We start from the raw sequence: 16305 nt of genomic DNA, 5'->3' as shown, positions 1-16305 counted from the left end.
ATGTGGAGCACCTAGTGGTTGTAACAGCTGCGCTGTGCTCATGACAGCCGACCTAATAAAAAATGAAATATAATCATCCCATTAAAAAATTAACATATATAGTGTCACAGTAGAAATTACACCATAAACACTTGAACAAGCATGTCTATTCTTCAAGTATAAAGATACAAAATACTGCTCAAATAGACCAATCTTTCAAGGCAATATAATCCGTATAAGCGGTATATGAATATTTACATCAGTATACCCATAATATTTTGGACAAATAAAGATCAAGCTCACCAACTATTAATGCCAGGAACCAGCCCAACAGAGCTAAACTTGATACAGAAATCCTTGACATTGGGTCCAAGATAAAACACGACATAGCTGTCAAAGGAATTTACATGGACCGGATCAGATGCTGAGTTATCAGGCAAATTGGCTGATAGCCCATCATATTTGCTTGTTTTTTTTGTTGGTACTGCGTGTACGTTAGTACTATGGTTTACAGCGTCTTTACCTTTTGGTGACTTGCTAGCAGAAGATACAATAGTATCTTTATCTTTAGGAGCCTTTGGCGATTGAGGCTGAGTGGACTGCTGCGATCTACCTTGTCGAGAGCAAGGAATTGTTACATGCCTTAAAATGCAAAATGGTGTTTGTAAAATAGGGGTGAACCAATCCGCTCCAAATTGACCCCGAATCAAAAACAAGCCCTCGACAAACTCTTTACAGTCAAATTTGGTAAAGATAATCTGCAACTGCCGTTCAAGTCCTGAATATTCGTTTTGAGGGGTGTGCAAACCCAAGCCTGTTGTGGAAAACGGTTGGGATGAGGAAAGATCGCACCAAACACGTCCAAACCAACCTTGTTGGCGAATAAGAGTAAATTCCTCTGAAGAATTGGCAATAATATCAAAATGTTGTCCCAGTATAATTTCTTTACCAAGTTGATAAATAGTAGACTGGTGAAAAGGAAGATTAGAGTCGCTAATGGGAAGCTTTGTCATTATTATATCGCTCAACGGCCCCATGATCGTTGAGTCATAATCATCATGGAATGCATCTTTGTCGTGGTGACCGAGTTGACCATTTTCAGTATTATTATGATTTGAATATAACGGATATTGGGATTTAGAGTTTTCCTCGATAAAATTGGACAGGGCTGAAATATGGTTGGGAGAATATACATTACGTGAGAGCATATTGGATTGCATATCGTTATCTAAATCATCATCGCGTAAAAGTTTTAGATGGTGCAGTGAAAGTCCAGAAGGTGATTGAAATACGGACGAAGCTGCTGGTATACTGCAATCAAGATTTTTGGTTTGAGAAGGCTGGTGTCTCTGCTTTCTAGGTGACGAGGTGTTATTTCGAATGGTGGGAGAAGTATGATGGTTATTATGGGATTGTCTAGAATAGGAACTAAAAGACAAGGGTGATTTTACAGGAGAGGATTGTGATGTAGACTTGAAAGCCTTGGTGCGCTTCCGATTGGGCGTTTGCAACTCAGCTGCTGATGGAGGGCTGTACCTTTTTCTAGGACTCAGCAAATCCATGGAATGTATATCGGTCGTTTTAATTGACGATGCGGATCGTCCATTTGCTACTGCAGCGGCAGCAGTAGCTGCTGCTGCGGCTATAGCAACCGCAGCTGTTTCATCAAATCGACGCCGTCCCCTGGGCGTATTACTTAGAACAGGAATTTCTGACGGAGTATAAGGTGCATCGTCTTTCAAACTATGTTTAGATTCTTCCTTGTGTACTGGCAATGGTGTGCGTCCACCGGCGGGAATATAAGCTGTAGTGTCATCAGCGCCACGCTCTTCCAGGCAGTTTAAGCTAGAAGCTAAAGATCGCTTCCGTTTTGAAGAGGGGGTGCTTGGAGTACGCGCATATGTACTAGATGCAGTCTTCAAACTAGATTGAATCATAGCATCGGACTTTGAACCTGCGCCAGCATTAGATCTGGCTTTTTTTAAACTACGAGGAGCGTGTAATTGAGACTGAGAAGATGGCTTGGTATGGTGGGCTAAATCCAATGAATTGGGTAATGGCTGTGAATGGGAATAAACATCGGATGAGTAAGATTGTTTATGAGGTTCAGACTGGGTTTGATGTTTTTCATCGGCTTCCGTAGCATTAGCATGGGTTGACGGCTGTGATGCAACAAGATCGTCAACTGAAGCATTTGACTGTAATGAATGACTACGCTTAATATGCTCCTCATCGCTTCGTCCAGACTTGACATTTTTGAGATTTTTAGATTCTAAAAACGATTCAAGAAACGCAGTGGTGATTGTGCCATTAGGAGCAGCATGGCAAACCGACATCCACGTATCTACAAGCATCTCCTCAGGAACCTTGGAAAGCAGCTGGCAATGGGATTGGTATGCAGGTGGTCGATATGCAGGGGGCAATTTGGATGCAATCTCAGAGTAGACTTTGTAAGAGATAATGTACTCGTATGTGGTAGACTTTGAAAACCCTAGATTGCGCTTGGTCCACTCAAGAAACTCACGCTGGTTCTTCACAAGTTTGTCCACGTAGTAGAGGCGATGCAAAGTCTGGCCAATAACCACGAACGAAGAAACGTTTTTGGTCTCGTTCAAGATACGATTACGATGCTGATCCAACGACAACGGGGGTTGGGAGTTGAGTGACAGCAACAATGACGGGGTTTCAGCGTCAGCATTTCCAGCAGCATCGTTGCCAGTGTTTCCTACACTATGATCCTGGCTTTCAAATTTCTCAAGATCTAGACCCATGGATGCGAATGTATTGTTCACGCCTTGACGAAAGGCTGCAGAGCCCACCTGAGCAGCAGTTTTTGAAGCTTTTGAAGCTTTTGCTGCAGCCTTGGATGCCGATTTAGATGTATCGCCATTATCAACTATGGGTAATACAACAGCAGTTTTTGAATTATGAGCTGCAGTGCCCGAATGGGTTGTAGAAGGAGCACTTGACATGGCTTGAAATGAGATTACAATGTTGGTTATTCTAGACTCATCAGCCGAGTAATTCAAATGATAGCAAGGGAGTCGCAAAAAGAAATGATATAAATGAATTAAAGTTTAGCAATGAATAAAATTAACTATCTTATATAAAAGAAGTTTAGTAGCAGTCAAATCCTTACTCCTCTTATTTCAAAACCCTGTTGTTGTTTGGGTTGTAATTTCCAATGTCCTACTTCAAGTTCTGAATCTTCTTAATTTTTATGATTTTATTTACAATTTGTCCAATTTTTCTAGATTGTCCAACGACAAAATTCGATAACACCAACATATTGCAGCCATATCCACGTAAAGCGGGCCATTAGATAGCAAAGTATAATAAACAGCCAGTCTTATGACATGATTGTTGTCAATTTACTGCACAACACTGTCCTGAATTCTTTAGTTGATTAACATCTAAAGTTGCATTCTTGCGATCATTGGTTTTTGAGCTAGAGCGTAAACGTATCTGATATTAGGATACAACAAATACGAGTTTGCAGTTTGACACTGTCAAAACAAACCCAATGTCTGAATTGCAATCAATGAGTCTGATGATCGTACAATATATGGCTATGCCCAATAAAAACAGTATCAGCTCAAAGCCATCATTTGATTGTGCGCACCATCGTGATTAGACATTGTTCAAAAAGATGGACAATGCCAAAGTCAATCTGTAATAGGAAAGCGCAACAAATATTTAACCATTATTTATTCTGAAGCAAAATAGAGGCTCCGACTGCAAGATAAATACAGAAGTGTTCCATTTTACGTGAATACGACTAGTGGTCAAAAGGCGAGGAAAAGAAAAGCAATATAGAGGTAGACTTGGTGCAAAGTAGGGAAACAAAAGCAATATTTAAAAGCACTTGCGATGAACAATCGAAGGGCCAGACTCGTCATACTCCTGTTTCGAAATCCACATCTGTTGGAAAGTAGAAAGCGAGGCAAGAATGGAGCCACCAATCCAGACAGAGTATTTGCGCTCTGGAGGAGCAACAATCTTAATCTTCATGCTGGATGGAGCAAGAGCAGTGATCTCACGCTGCATTCTGTCGGCAATACCGGGGTACATGGTGGTGCCTCCAGAAAGAACAATGTTTCCATATAAATCCTTACGAATATCAACGTCACATTTCATAATGGAGTTGTATGTGGTTTCGTGAATACCAGCAGATTCAAGACCAAGGAATGAGGGCTGGAACAAAGCCTCGGGAGCACGGAAACGCTCATTACCGATGGTAATAACCTGACCATCGGGAAGCTCGTAACTCTTCTCAAGAGCTGAAGATTGGGCAGCAGTCTGCATCTCCTGTTCAAAGTCAAGAGCAACATAGCAGAGCTTTTCCTTGATGTCACGAACAATTTCACGCTCAGCAGTGGTAGTGAAGGCGTAACCACGCTCAGTGAGAATCTTCATGAGGTGATCAGTAAGATCACGACCAGCAAGATCGAGACGAAGAATGGCATGGGGAAGCTATTAAAGGAATTTAAAAGCAAAACAAGTTAGATTACTCAGCGACAATTACACAAGACACCACAATAAACTTACAGCGTAACCCTCGTAAATGGGAACAGTGTGAGTAACACCATCTCCAGAGTCAAGGACAATACCAGTGGTACGTCCAGATGCATACAGAGAAAGTACAGCCTGAATAGCGACATAGAAAGCAGGAGAGTTGAAGGTCTCGAACATAATCTGAGTCATTTTCTCACGATTGGCCTTGGGGTTAAGTGGAGCCTCAGTAAGCAAAACGGGATGTTCTTCGGGAGCAACGCGAAGCTCGTTATAAAATGTATGATGCCAGATCTTTTCCATATCATCCCAGTTTGTGACGATACCGTGCTCAATGGGGTACTTGAGCGTTAGAATACCACGCTTAGATTGAGCCTCATCACCGACATAAGAGTCCTTCTGACCCATGCCAACCATAACACCCTGGTGACGGGGACGACCAACAATGGAGGGGAACACCTAAAAATCAAACAATTGGTTTTAAAAATCGGTCACAAACAGTTGCAATCTTTGTTTTTTCGAACTAGAGCACGAACGTATCCAAAATTTTAGGATATATCAAAGAAGAGTTTGAGGACAGTCAAATTCAATATCTGGATTTCAATGGATAGATCTGGTTTCAAGCTTGATGATTGTACAATGCATGGCTATGCAAAAAGTGAAGACAGGGTAGATTTAAAACTAGAGTTTGACTAAACATCATATATGAACGCTGTCCATTAAGAATTGAGCGTCATTAGAGTAGTAGTCAAACCAATTTGTAGTAGCAAAGCACGAGCATCTAGACATTGTCTATTCCAAAGCAAAATAGTGAAAGCCGCTAGGATAATTACAGAAGCATTCTATTTCACTTGGATACGACTGTAATTTATATCACTTCAAATAAAGGAGCGGTAGGACAAGGGGCGGTAGCATTTTTAATGATAATTGACCAATAAAAATGATCAAAATAGAAGGCGGCGTTTTAATGCAGATGACGCATCGCGTTATGCTGGACAGGGCAAGCCAACTCGAGTTTGCAAACCAGATCTTCAAAGACTAGGACAGTAGATATGCAAAGAGGCCTTAAACTAAAAAATACTTACAGCACGGGGAGCATCATCACCGGCAAAGCCGGCTTTGCACATACCAGAACCGTTATCAATAACAAGCTATATTTGTAAAAAACAAGTAGTGGAATAAGGAGCATGAATAGTCCCGCATTGATGATGGAAACCCCATAACGAATTCAAAATATCCATTAGACAAGGGTCATAGAGAAACAAAAATGAAAACAGTAAAAGCAGTAGGTTAGTAAACATGTTGCACAATAAGAGTAGATAAAATAGCAGACATAAGCTGGACATAGCTACTGCTGCCATATCCAAAAGAAAGGCAATACATCTGTAAAGAGTGCAATAACAGCACTGAATAGCAGTGGGCGTGAACACAATATAATGGAGCACAAGGTAGTAGCAATAAGGAAAACCTACAGCAGCTGGATCGTCGGACATATTAGATAGTAAGAAGGGGTAACTTGAATATAGATTCTTGTGATGGAAAGAGAAGAAATAGGGAAAAGTAACCGGAATTTGTAGGAAATTTTCGTGTGGATGACTGGTGGCGGATCTAGCTGAAAGTGTGGAGTGAATATTGAGCCAGGGAACAAACAGTGCATTGCTTTAACTAGCCGATCGACACTCCACCCCAAGTTACTCGTATTTTATTGTAAGAGTCCTCATGTGCTGTCAACCCATTTTATACTAACTAGTTCAATGGCAAACTGGCCTTCTGTTCCATAAGTGCTAGCATAGGCTTCTCTCAAGATATCTTGGGATGTATATCGTATCTAAACCATAAGACTCAATAAGCTAGTCTATCCGCTACATGTTTAATTGTAATTGTAAAATATTGATAAGCAATACATCCGACTAATATAAATCAACAGGTGCAAAAATCTAATTCAGCAACATTAGCGAATCTAGCGACTCCAGCAACCAAGCCACGCTTTCATGTTTAGAATGCGCCACAGCTCCGCTCTAGAAGGAATCAAACCTCTGGACATTTCAACTTGGCTTGGATTTGCTTGCATGGATGGCTAATACGTCAATCTCATGTCCAACTAAATACTCGTTCCAACTCCAAGCTACACTTGTTGGAAAACTACTTTTCATATAAACACAATCTATATGGCAACTCAGTGTTACATATATCTTGATCAAGACAAATCTTGTTTTAGACAAGACAAGCGAGTCTATGGGTGAGATGACCCGCACTTTCCACATTTCAGTGCTAGAGCTTAGTCTTGACGTTGCTTCCATGATCAACCATTGGTTCACTAAGCCCTGTGATAACACCATATTTACAGCTGTATTCATGTAGAATGAAATTTGAATATATCTTGGTGGCTGCCTCTTCAGAATAAATAATGATTAAATATTTGCTCTATTTTCCTGCTACAAATTAACTTTATTGGCATTCTCAATTCAATAGATACAGCAACCATTTATGATACTGTCAAGCTATGGGTTTAAATCAGGGTTGTCCTCACTGAGTAATCATACAGTGTACAATCATCAGATTCATTGATTGCAATTCAGACATTGGGTTTGTTTTGATAATGTCAAACTACAGACTCGTATTTGTTGTATCCTAAAAACTCGGACACGCTCACGCTTATAATTCAAGAGAACAAAGATCACACATTTCAGTAGTGCAACTACATGCCAATCACCTAATGTTTACCTGTAATGAAGGGAGAGTTGAAGATTGAGCATATGCAGAACTTACTGGAGCTGTGATGTAAACACTTGTTTGGTTTTTATAACAAAAATAATCACAAAAACCTGTGAAATTTATCAAATTCACAACAATATTACTCTGTAAATCTGATATGAATTAGCTTTAACCATTTCATGAAGCTGACTGTTTATTCTACACCGACACCTTTATTATGTGCTTTGTTTTAGTGAACAAGGCTAAATAAAAGTCAAGACATGCACAGTTTTAGTCTTTGATTTTTGCTATTTAGAACTGTAAACATTACTTTTGTTTATTCGCTGTTTCATCGTCGAATACACTGGGTCATTTGTTTTCCTTTTTAGTATGACATCCATGAATCATATTTTTATACTTGATGATTCCCACTAAACCTTTCAACTGGATATGAATTATTCCTAGATGAGAAAACTGCAATGTCAGCAGTCATCGTCCACATGATGACATGTAGGAAAGTGTTGAATGATTAAGCCACGTAAGATATTGCAGACGATATGCAAGCACTGTAAAGCTTATCTACCAAAGCAAATCAAAGTGTCAAGGCAGTGTTTACAAATGCATTGCTTTTATAGCAACTGTAATGGCGCTTGAGAAGAAACTGCAATCAAAATGGCTTAACAAAGATTGAATGAACAAATATGCAAGAGCTGTAGGTATCGTTACTGAAAGGCTCGATCATCGATTCAAAAATTCATCATAGTACATTTATTTAAAACAGAGATAAATGAATACATCACTATGCACTACTACATTACCGAGACAATTTTTTCAATAAAATAAAGTAATTTACTTTTGCATTTGTCGTTCATATACTGTTTTTCTAGCAAGCAAATGGGATCAAATGGTCACTTGTTGGATAAATACTACATCAAGGTATTGGACTTGGCCGCTGCCCATCTTCAGAGAATAATTTAGCTCTGAAAATTGATGCATGGCTCAACATTGAAAACAAATCTATCATCAACTACATGATTAGAACAAACGGAATGACATTTTTGGAATCTCAACTGTCGTGGAAAATCATTTATCAGACTTTATTGCGATTGATTCTTTGGAACAAAAAGGTAATGAACTATCAGGCACGGTTAGCAACAGTACAAATGCAAACCGATTTGTCTGGAATAATCTAAAAGCCAAGTATCTTGAATTTTTTTATGAATTGCATGGTCTGGTCAAAAATATTTGCTACAAATAAATCTGGAGTGGTCAAGATATAGCTGACCATCTCAAAAATGATCTTTCTAAAAAGATGATAATATGATTTGACCCAAAGATTACTTGCTAGCATCTTTAAATTCAAGCTCAAAACTTTTGTATGGAAATATAATTTGAACGATTTGCCTGATAGCAATACTATTTATAAATTAGGTTAAATATATTCATTAATAAAATGATTATTGGCTTAAATTAAAACCTTTAGCTTAATTTTAATTATGCAAAGCTCATATCTTTGTACAAGAATGAGCACCAAAGAGAAACATCAGTAAATTAAGGTTTATAAAACAATATTGTTCAGTAAATTTAGCACAAATCATGTCAGTCCTGAAAGTCTATTATGCATTTTGACACTTATTTAGTGATCCATTTTACGTGAATGTGACTGTATATAGAATCTCGGTGATAAAGTAGTAAAACATTAATTTGTAGTAATACTAACAGAATCACCTCGTCAAATTAAAACATTTCGTAATAAACAAAACACTCTTGGCTTTGAATTTTTTCATTTGACCAACTCAAATTAACAATATTGTAATTCATGAATATATATCATGACTCTTACACAATGGTTTACAGTCTGCTATCCTTCTACCCCAATTTGTCTTGTAAACACTCAACCGTCTGCTCAATGGCACTTTTTATTTATCAACAATCACAGTATTTTTCTGTGCTATCAACTGCTGTCACTTGAGTATATTGTACCAATCAACTACTGTAAATTAAATTTATCAAGATAAAAGTATATCGATAACTGTTACATGCAACTTTGATTAAAAGGTAGATTTCAAACATTGTATTCAAAGCTTGTATCAAAAAGTATTCGACACTAAGCCAAATCTCAACTACCAGTAAATGAGTTTACGTTTTAAAACAGTTTTGCATAAATAATTTGAATTAATTAAATATATTTTTAAAAGACAAACATTTTGCAATTTTGAACTACAATCATCTACCAATTGAAAAACTAAAGCAACTAATATAAATAGGCAAGTAATATCATTATTCGTGCTATTGCAATAACATCGTGCATCACTGGTTGAAAATAAACGCAAAAGACACACACACTAACAATAGAATCAAACAGGAGTAGTATGTGTAGGGCACCGAATGATACCAGTTTTTATCAACAACGATTTCTGTTTTACTAAATCAATATTTAGTAAAACAAGAACGGTATTGATTATTCTGAGTGAGATTTGCTGGCGTTTGAGAATGAATTCATTGCCCTGTCATTGAGGGCAGTTCGTGTTTTCGAAAGTGCCATTTTTCACGCGGTTTTTTTTCACTTCTTTTTTTCCAAAAAAATGATGGCGTCAGAACTCTGGGTCAAGCTTGGAAGCTACAACGCAGTTGAAGTCTCTACTGAAGGATGTCGAAATGTCGACAAATTTCTCAAGGCTTGCAAGAGGGAGCTCCCCCGCTTGCTTGACGCTTACGACTCTGCTCAACTTTCCCTCTCCACCACTGCCGGTGGTCCTGCTCTTCGACCTGGTCTTCTGCTGTCTGATATTCTCTCTCAGCCTGGCTATGTGGAAAACACTGCCAAGGCTCCTCTCTTCATCAGTGTTGCGGACAGTTCTGCTCTACAGCCTTTGGTCCCAACATTTTGGAGAGCAACTGGATCAATCACTGGAGCTCGAAAGATGGGATTTTGTCGTGGGATGTATAGAAATGCTCAAACATACCTTGGCTTTTACGAGAAGCGCAATGGAATCAAGCAGGATCCCTTTTCTTACTAGGATGATGGGTTGTTGACGATCAATGTGCTATTTGAACAAAGAAGTGACGCACTCCACTTTCGTGCTGCTGTTTATGAAAATGTTGGTACTGTTTCTCCTCAAGGCGACTTGACTGTTTCTCTGTCAGTGGACCTGGCTTCAGATGCTGTGTTGGATGAAATGATTCTCGTTGGTCATTATGTACGCGACGATGACTCTCCACCAGACACGTCAAGGCCGCTCTCTGGAGTGACTGAGCTGTTTAACACTTCTCCCTTGTTTCGCTACCAACGGCTGGAAGATGAACGGTATTTTGGTGGTCTCTACAAGGCTGACCGGGCGCATTTGATTGACAAGCCTCTTTGTGAAAGGGGAAAGCGATTTGCAAAGTTTCAGGACAACGAAAACAACTTTCTGGCGTTAAGCAAGAGAGTCCATTGCTGGTTTGATGCTCTTTCAAATGTCAGTGAAAAAATCCCTTTCTTCAAGTTGATGATCAAACACGTCTCTTCAAGTCAGGATCCCGCCAATGATTTCCGATATCGTGTCTTGCTCACAGTGGAAGCATATAATGCGGAGACCGCCAGATTGTTCTTTCCAAGGCTCAAAGATGGTTTATTGGTTGTTAATGATACACAAGCAGAAACTTTTGTTTATGTCTTGAATCTTGAAGAATTCCGTGTATGTCTATCCTGGAAGAACGACAAGACTGATTAACTACGGCATTTCACTCCCGCAGTTGAATAAATTGAATATGCTTTGCATTATTGTTGATATCTGGCTCGTCTCGCCTAAAAACTGGTATGAGGTTTCCATTATGGCACAATTTCCCAATGAATTTTTATACTATGACTGTGAATAACGATTTCATATTGCTTTTTATTCAAGGACATAAATCGTCTTCAATCACCTGTAAAACGTCTAGATGCGAGATTTCGAATGTAACTCTTGATAATGTTGCATAGACAGAATGCAGTTCATCAATCATTTCCAGCCTGTCTTTGGCGCGCTGTCTTGATTGTTTCCAATGCTGATTAGGAGTTCTTTTAATTTGTTAATCGTTTTGGTGCTCAGAAGTTTGTTTCTCAGACCTATGCCTTTCTTCAAATTGGGTAAATCAATGTGGGCAAATATCTTACAATTGTAGTTTCCATTGTTTACTTCAAATGTCTGAACAGATTACAGCCTGGATCAGAAGAGTTGCTGCTCTCAATGATGCTGATTTGGACGAAGAGCTCAATTTGATCAACAAGAATTCACTTAATGCATTCGCTAGGGCAATCAGTCGCACACGTCGTCCCGAATTGGACTCTCATATTCACAGAAATGGTGCGTATGAACCACATCCCCACGCAGATACAATCAATTTGTTGCTTTCTATTGGAGAGAATGTACTGTCTGCGATCAATTCGGAAACACCAGTTAGCCCTGTTCCTTACGCAGTCAGTCCTTATATGGATGTCAATGCCAGAATCAAGATCTTGACCTGACGAATAAACATATACACGTCAGAACTACTAAACAAGAATCGTGTAATGGGACCGATGCCGAGATATTTGCAAATCAGACAATTCATTGGCCAAGACCTGCTTGCTCTCGAAGGATGCTTTCCAAATCAGGAGTTTGTTGATTACACTCGGCAAATGTTCAAATGGAATCACACAATGTGCCATTTGTACATTGCGTATTATCGGTTTCTGATTGACTATCCAGTGTTTGTGTACTCTGGCTTGCCTTGGACTACAATTCGCAATGAATGCATTCTCTGGAGGAGATGGCTGGATAGCGAGGAAGCAAATGCTTTACCAACATCCGATTATTCGTCGTCTTCATTCTGGGAGGGAACCTTACCACCTTATCGAGAGAACCAAAGTAAATCTAAACCAAGCGAATCTCCATCCAGCTTCCATTCGTTTGAGGAGGAAACGGAGGGCGAAGGTGTAGCAACTGGAAGTGAAATGGTGATTTCAACAAGTCTCAGCAATCTAAACATTTGAATCAATGAAATCTTCAGTTCTTCTTGATAGACTTTTTATACTTTTTCAATCTTTCCCTTTCGGCTTCTGCATTTGAGGCATAGTAGTCTCTGTAGCGTTTTCGTTCAACTTCCTTGTTATGAGAATAATATTCACGATACCATTTCCTTATTAGTCTTGTTCTTGAGATGAATAAGCATCCCAATTCCTGATGTATTGTAAGTAGTCCTTGTAATTTCTAATTGAGCTAATGGGTGTCATTTATTGTTACTCTAGAAAATAAGTTGCTCCAAATGTCTTTCTCTTTTTGTTGGCTGGGCCTTGAACTCTTGCCAGTTCTTGTAATTCTCTTTTGTTGCGACGCTCCTTGTTTGTCATTGTCGGCTCTCTGTGTCTCGGTTCAATCAAAAACGTCTCCGTTCCTTCAACTCTCTTGAGTTCATAATATTTGTAAGACTTTCCAAGAACATTGCCGTTATCATCTGAAATTGAGAACAAATATCCGTTCCCACTGACAACCGTATAAATGGCGCTGCTGTACTTTGGCACATATCCTTTTCTGAATGTTTGTTTACCTTTGAGTATCCGAACACGATCTCCAACTCTAATTGAATGCTTGGTAATTTTTACTTTCATTGACCCACTTGCTGGATTCTTTAGATACATTGATTCAGGAATATCATTTACACCACGGTGATAAGTGTTGTTGTAGTTGAATACAATATCTTCCAAAACATCAATGTATCTATTTGATTTCCTTGATTCTTGATAACGAGCAATGATATTCTCCAATGTTTTGTTGAATCGTTCAATCAATCCTTGTCTATTGTGGTCACCCACATTCACAGTGATGTGACAAACACCTTTTGCTTGCAGTAAGCTTTGAAATTTCCTGTTTAAAAACTCTGTGCCATTATCGCTTTGAATAAGAATAGGCTTTTGCACGTCAAGTATCAACTTCATTGCATCTGTAGTATCTGATTTCTTTTTCATCGCCACCACAAATGATTTCCTACTAAATACATCTATTGCGCACAAGAGATACTTGTATCCAGCATTCCATCTTGCATATTTAGACAAGTCAATCAAATCCACCTGCCATTGGTCATTGACTGAATAAATAGTTATGGGGCTGAATGCTGGCCTTCTTCGTGATTCTTTATGAAGTTGATGGACTTCTTGCTGGTCGAGAAACTTTATGATTTGTGAGATTGGAAGCTGTTTGTCCAGTTTCAGGTATAATTTCTGCGCTGAAATGAGGCCAGTCTTTGGATTGTAATACAATTCGTAAAGCTTATCCATAACCTAAAATAAGAAATTAAGTTTTTACAATTCAGCTGAAAGCGTTTCAAAACCTACTCGGAGTCGTTTATCATTAAACAATTTCATTCCTGTTTTTGTTGGAGAATACGTGTTCATCTGGTTGTTGTTGGCTCTGAAGCCATTATTACGAAATTCTTGGTTAGCATTGCCATTCAAGGCACTCAGATACTTGTATTTTGTAATTTCATTTTGCCCTTATTGATTCCCTTTGAACTAAACTTGTTTTCGTCACAATAGTACATTTTACTGGCCAATGATATAATGCAATCTCCTTCATATTCCAACTTGAACAGCCCAGGAGCTCTACTGTCGTATAACTTGTTCTCTAGAGTATCATCTCTTTCCAGCCAGACTTGCCTTTTCTGTTTGAACTCGCCTAATAGATGTGGTTTCACTACGTCTTGTAACGAACTCCCAGAAATGGCAAAATATGCCGAATCCGTGTCCATCATACAATACTGAAAGTCACTTCTATCAATGTAATAATCCACAAAGTCGTAGTAAAACTGCAGCATTCGTAACTTTGCCAGTTGGTACACTTGGAAGCCAATCTGTATGGGCAAGCTTTGTTTGAATGCCGTCTTTTTGAACCGAAATTCAAATCCATCAACAAGGTCTTGATGACCAATGTAATCTTTTACCCTTCTGACATTTTTGTTGTAGTTATTAGGACCAACAATCTTTACTGTCTCGTGTTTCAAGAAATCTGTGATGCATTTGCCATAGGAAGACTTTCCCATCAACTTCATCATTTCTCCACGTAGTTTATAATCAGGACTTGTATCTCCGGCTCTCCTTTCATTAGATACTTGTTGAGCAAACGACTTAAATGGTGCTTTGCGTTCGTACTTGACAGCATATGTGATATTTGATACCATCAATCCGTGTTCAAGATACCATTTCAGTAATTCAGTAGGAAACAACATCTTGTTGCCAAACATACTCCCAATTAGTTTCTTACTCTTGTAATTTGGTTTGACCTGTGCTTTTGTGTCACTGCTGAGGTCTTTGTATTGAATCTCTGTATTTTTGAATATCGGTGGCATCTCTGCAAAATGTTCCTTTACATGCTCAGGTACCGCAATATCGCATTCAATCTCTCCAAAAAACGATCCATTCATAACATCTTCCAGTATATCAGGATACGGCTCAATCATTTTATGCTCACCACAAGGCATATCTTGACTGAGGGCCCAGAGATACAACGCATTCGCATCATATCCAAGAATCTTCTGACAAAGCTTGCCTCCTCTTATTCTTGTCTTGTTCCTCTCGTGATAGTGATGAAAAACGATACTTGGACCACCCACAAGATTATCTCTGTACTTTTGATACAGTTCTTCGTTTCCTTTGAACAACTGAAACTCGCACTCCTCTTTTGTGTTCCAAAGATATTTCAAAGTAAGTCCAGGAATGGAAATGCCATCCTTGTGCATATCGAGATTCAAAGATCGAAAGAAATTGCAAAGTTTCTTTGTCGCTTCCACGCCAGGTTTAACATCTAAATTGTTGTAATCCATTAGCAAGTCGTATAAATTTGTATATTTAGAGTGTATTTCAATGTGTTGTTTTGATGATATTGCTTCACCTTTTAAGTCATTGTAAAACCACTTTTTGGATGGAATGGGTGAATGTTTGAGAAGTTGGATGACATTACCAGAATATTGCTTCAGTTCTGGATGCTCATCAGCGTATTTCGTCAAGTTTTGGGTTACCTTGAGTGGGAAGATGCCTTTGTGAACTTCAGTGTCAAATGCCTTCAGAAACTTTTCTAATGAGGTATTTGGAGCCAGATATGCAAGAATGTCTTTGAAAGTAAAGGAACCATTAGATATCATTCTGCATTTATTGTTGCATTTGATGATGCCATTTATCTCCTCGTTTGTTGGCATCCTAAACTCGCAACCCCAAACAGATTTCATACCGTATCCCATCTGCTTCAACTTTGCCTCCTTTCTCATCGTCTTCTCATACAACACGTTCATTTTGTCTCCTGTATGGGGATTAACATCATCAGGGTGATAACACTTTCGGCAGCCGTGAAAGAAGCATCCATTGAATTCATAGACTGTGTTTGTCTCTCCATCATACCCATCAGCATTGTATCGTCCAATTCTTTTGTTTTGTTCAATGTTGCGTCCCAACTCTTCCTCAATTGAACGAATCCATAACTTTTCACTCTTTGATACATTTCCGTGTTTCTTGTTATATTTCATCAACACTTGTGGGAGGTATTTCTTTATAACATTGATATCATACGAAGAACTGTTGAATCCATAAACTGGAAGAGCATCAAGCCATTCAAGTAATTGACCACGCAACTGCTTTCTAACCTTTTCATCCTCCAAAGCTGTTATCATTCCAAAGAATTTGGAGTACTTTGGATACAGGAATTGGAGATATTTCTTTCGTATGTCATTCATCCTCGTCATCATTTGTTCGAGAGCTTGTACAGGTGTACTCTCAACTGGGATAAATTCGGCTTGTAATTCTTCACTTCCAATCAAACTAATGCTCAAAAGCTCGTGAGTGCCAATATACTTGAGCTTGGAGTTCGTCGTAGATTCAACGGGCTTTAACCACGTTTCAAAGTCAAAGTAGATGAAATATGGATAGAATCTCAATTCTCTTGGTACAATAATACCGTTCTATTCAAGATTCTCAAACACACTGAGCTTTGGTTGATAGTTTCCATCTTCGAATACAATCTTTGGTTTCTTGCAAATATTCAGATGTGGTTTAATCTTTTTGAACTCGCTGAAGAATGAATGGCATTCAGGGCATTGAAAGACTTTGGTTAACTGAGATAGGTTGGTGCTATA

The 16305-nt window shown here is 38.8% G+C and overlaps 6 protein-coding genes across 6 annotated transcripts; 3 read left to right on the top strand and 3 right to left on the bottom strand.

The window, feature by feature from the left end:
• Positions 1-3834: 3834 nt before the first annotated feature.
• BATDEDRAFT_9320 (actin protein 4) lies at positions 3835-4908 on the bottom strand (the record flags this gene model as incomplete). The annotated part of the gene is made up of 2 exons (XM_006676431.1): positions 3835-4452; positions 4528-4908. The coding sequence occupies 2 exons, from the start codon at positions 4906-4908 to the stop codon at positions 3835-3837; spliced, it is 999 nt and encodes a 332-aa protein (XP_006676494.1).
• A 4862-nt stretch (positions 4909-9770) lies between these two features.
• BATDEDRAFT_86464 (uncharacterized protein) lies at positions 9771-10901 on the top strand (the record flags this gene model as incomplete). The annotated part of the gene is made up of 2 exons (XM_006676977.1): positions 9771-10129; positions 10247-10901. 2 exons carry the CDS (start codon positions 9771-9773, stop codon positions 10899-10901), a joined length of 1014 nt encoding a protein of 337 aa, XP_006677040.1.
• Positions 10902-11350: 449 nt separating this feature from the next.
• BATDEDRAFT_86465 (uncharacterized protein) lies at positions 11351-11674 on the top strand (the record flags this gene model as incomplete). Its single annotated transcript, XM_006676976.1, has 1 exon — positions 11351-11674. One exon carries the CDS (start codon positions 11351-11353, stop codon positions 11672-11674), a length of 324 nt encoding a protein of 107 aa, XP_006677039.1.
• A 45-nt stretch (positions 11675-11719) lies between these two features.
• Positions 11720-12181, top strand: BATDEDRAFT_22855 (uncharacterized protein; the record flags this gene model as incomplete). The annotated part of the gene is made up of 1 exon (XM_006676590.1): positions 11720-12181. The coding sequence occupies one exon, from the start codon at positions 11720-11722 to the stop codon at positions 12179-12181; it is 462 nt and encodes a 153-aa protein (XP_006676653.1).
• Positions 12182-12427: 246 nt separating this feature from the next.
• On the bottom strand, positions 12428-12826 carry BATDEDRAFT_22854 (uncharacterized protein; the record flags this gene model as incomplete). Its single annotated transcript, XM_006676589.1, has 1 exon — positions 12428-12826. One exon carries the CDS (start codon positions 12824-12826, stop codon positions 12428-12430), a length of 399 nt encoding a protein of 132 aa, XP_006676652.1.
• Positions 12827-13644: 818 nt separating this feature from the next.
• On the bottom strand, positions 13645-15843 carry BATDEDRAFT_86619 (uncharacterized protein; the record flags this gene model as incomplete). The annotated part of the gene is made up of 1 exon (XM_006676844.1): positions 13645-15843. One exon carries the CDS (start codon positions 15841-15843, stop codon positions 13645-13647), a length of 2199 nt encoding a protein of 732 aa, XP_006676907.1.
• Positions 15844-16305: the final 462 nt, after the last annotated feature.

This window comes from Batrachochytrium dendrobatidis (assembly GCF_000203795.2).
Source record: "Batrachochytrium dendrobatidis JAM81 unplaced genomic scaffold BATDEscaffold_2, whole genome shotgun sequence".
Lineage (NCBI taxonomy): Eukaryota > Fungi > Chytridiomycota > Chytridiomycetes > Rhizophydiales > Batrachochytrium > Batrachochytrium dendrobatidis.
The sequence above is the reverse complement of the archived record's forward strand: the minus strand, read 5'-3'. Positions and strand labels throughout refer to the sequence as shown.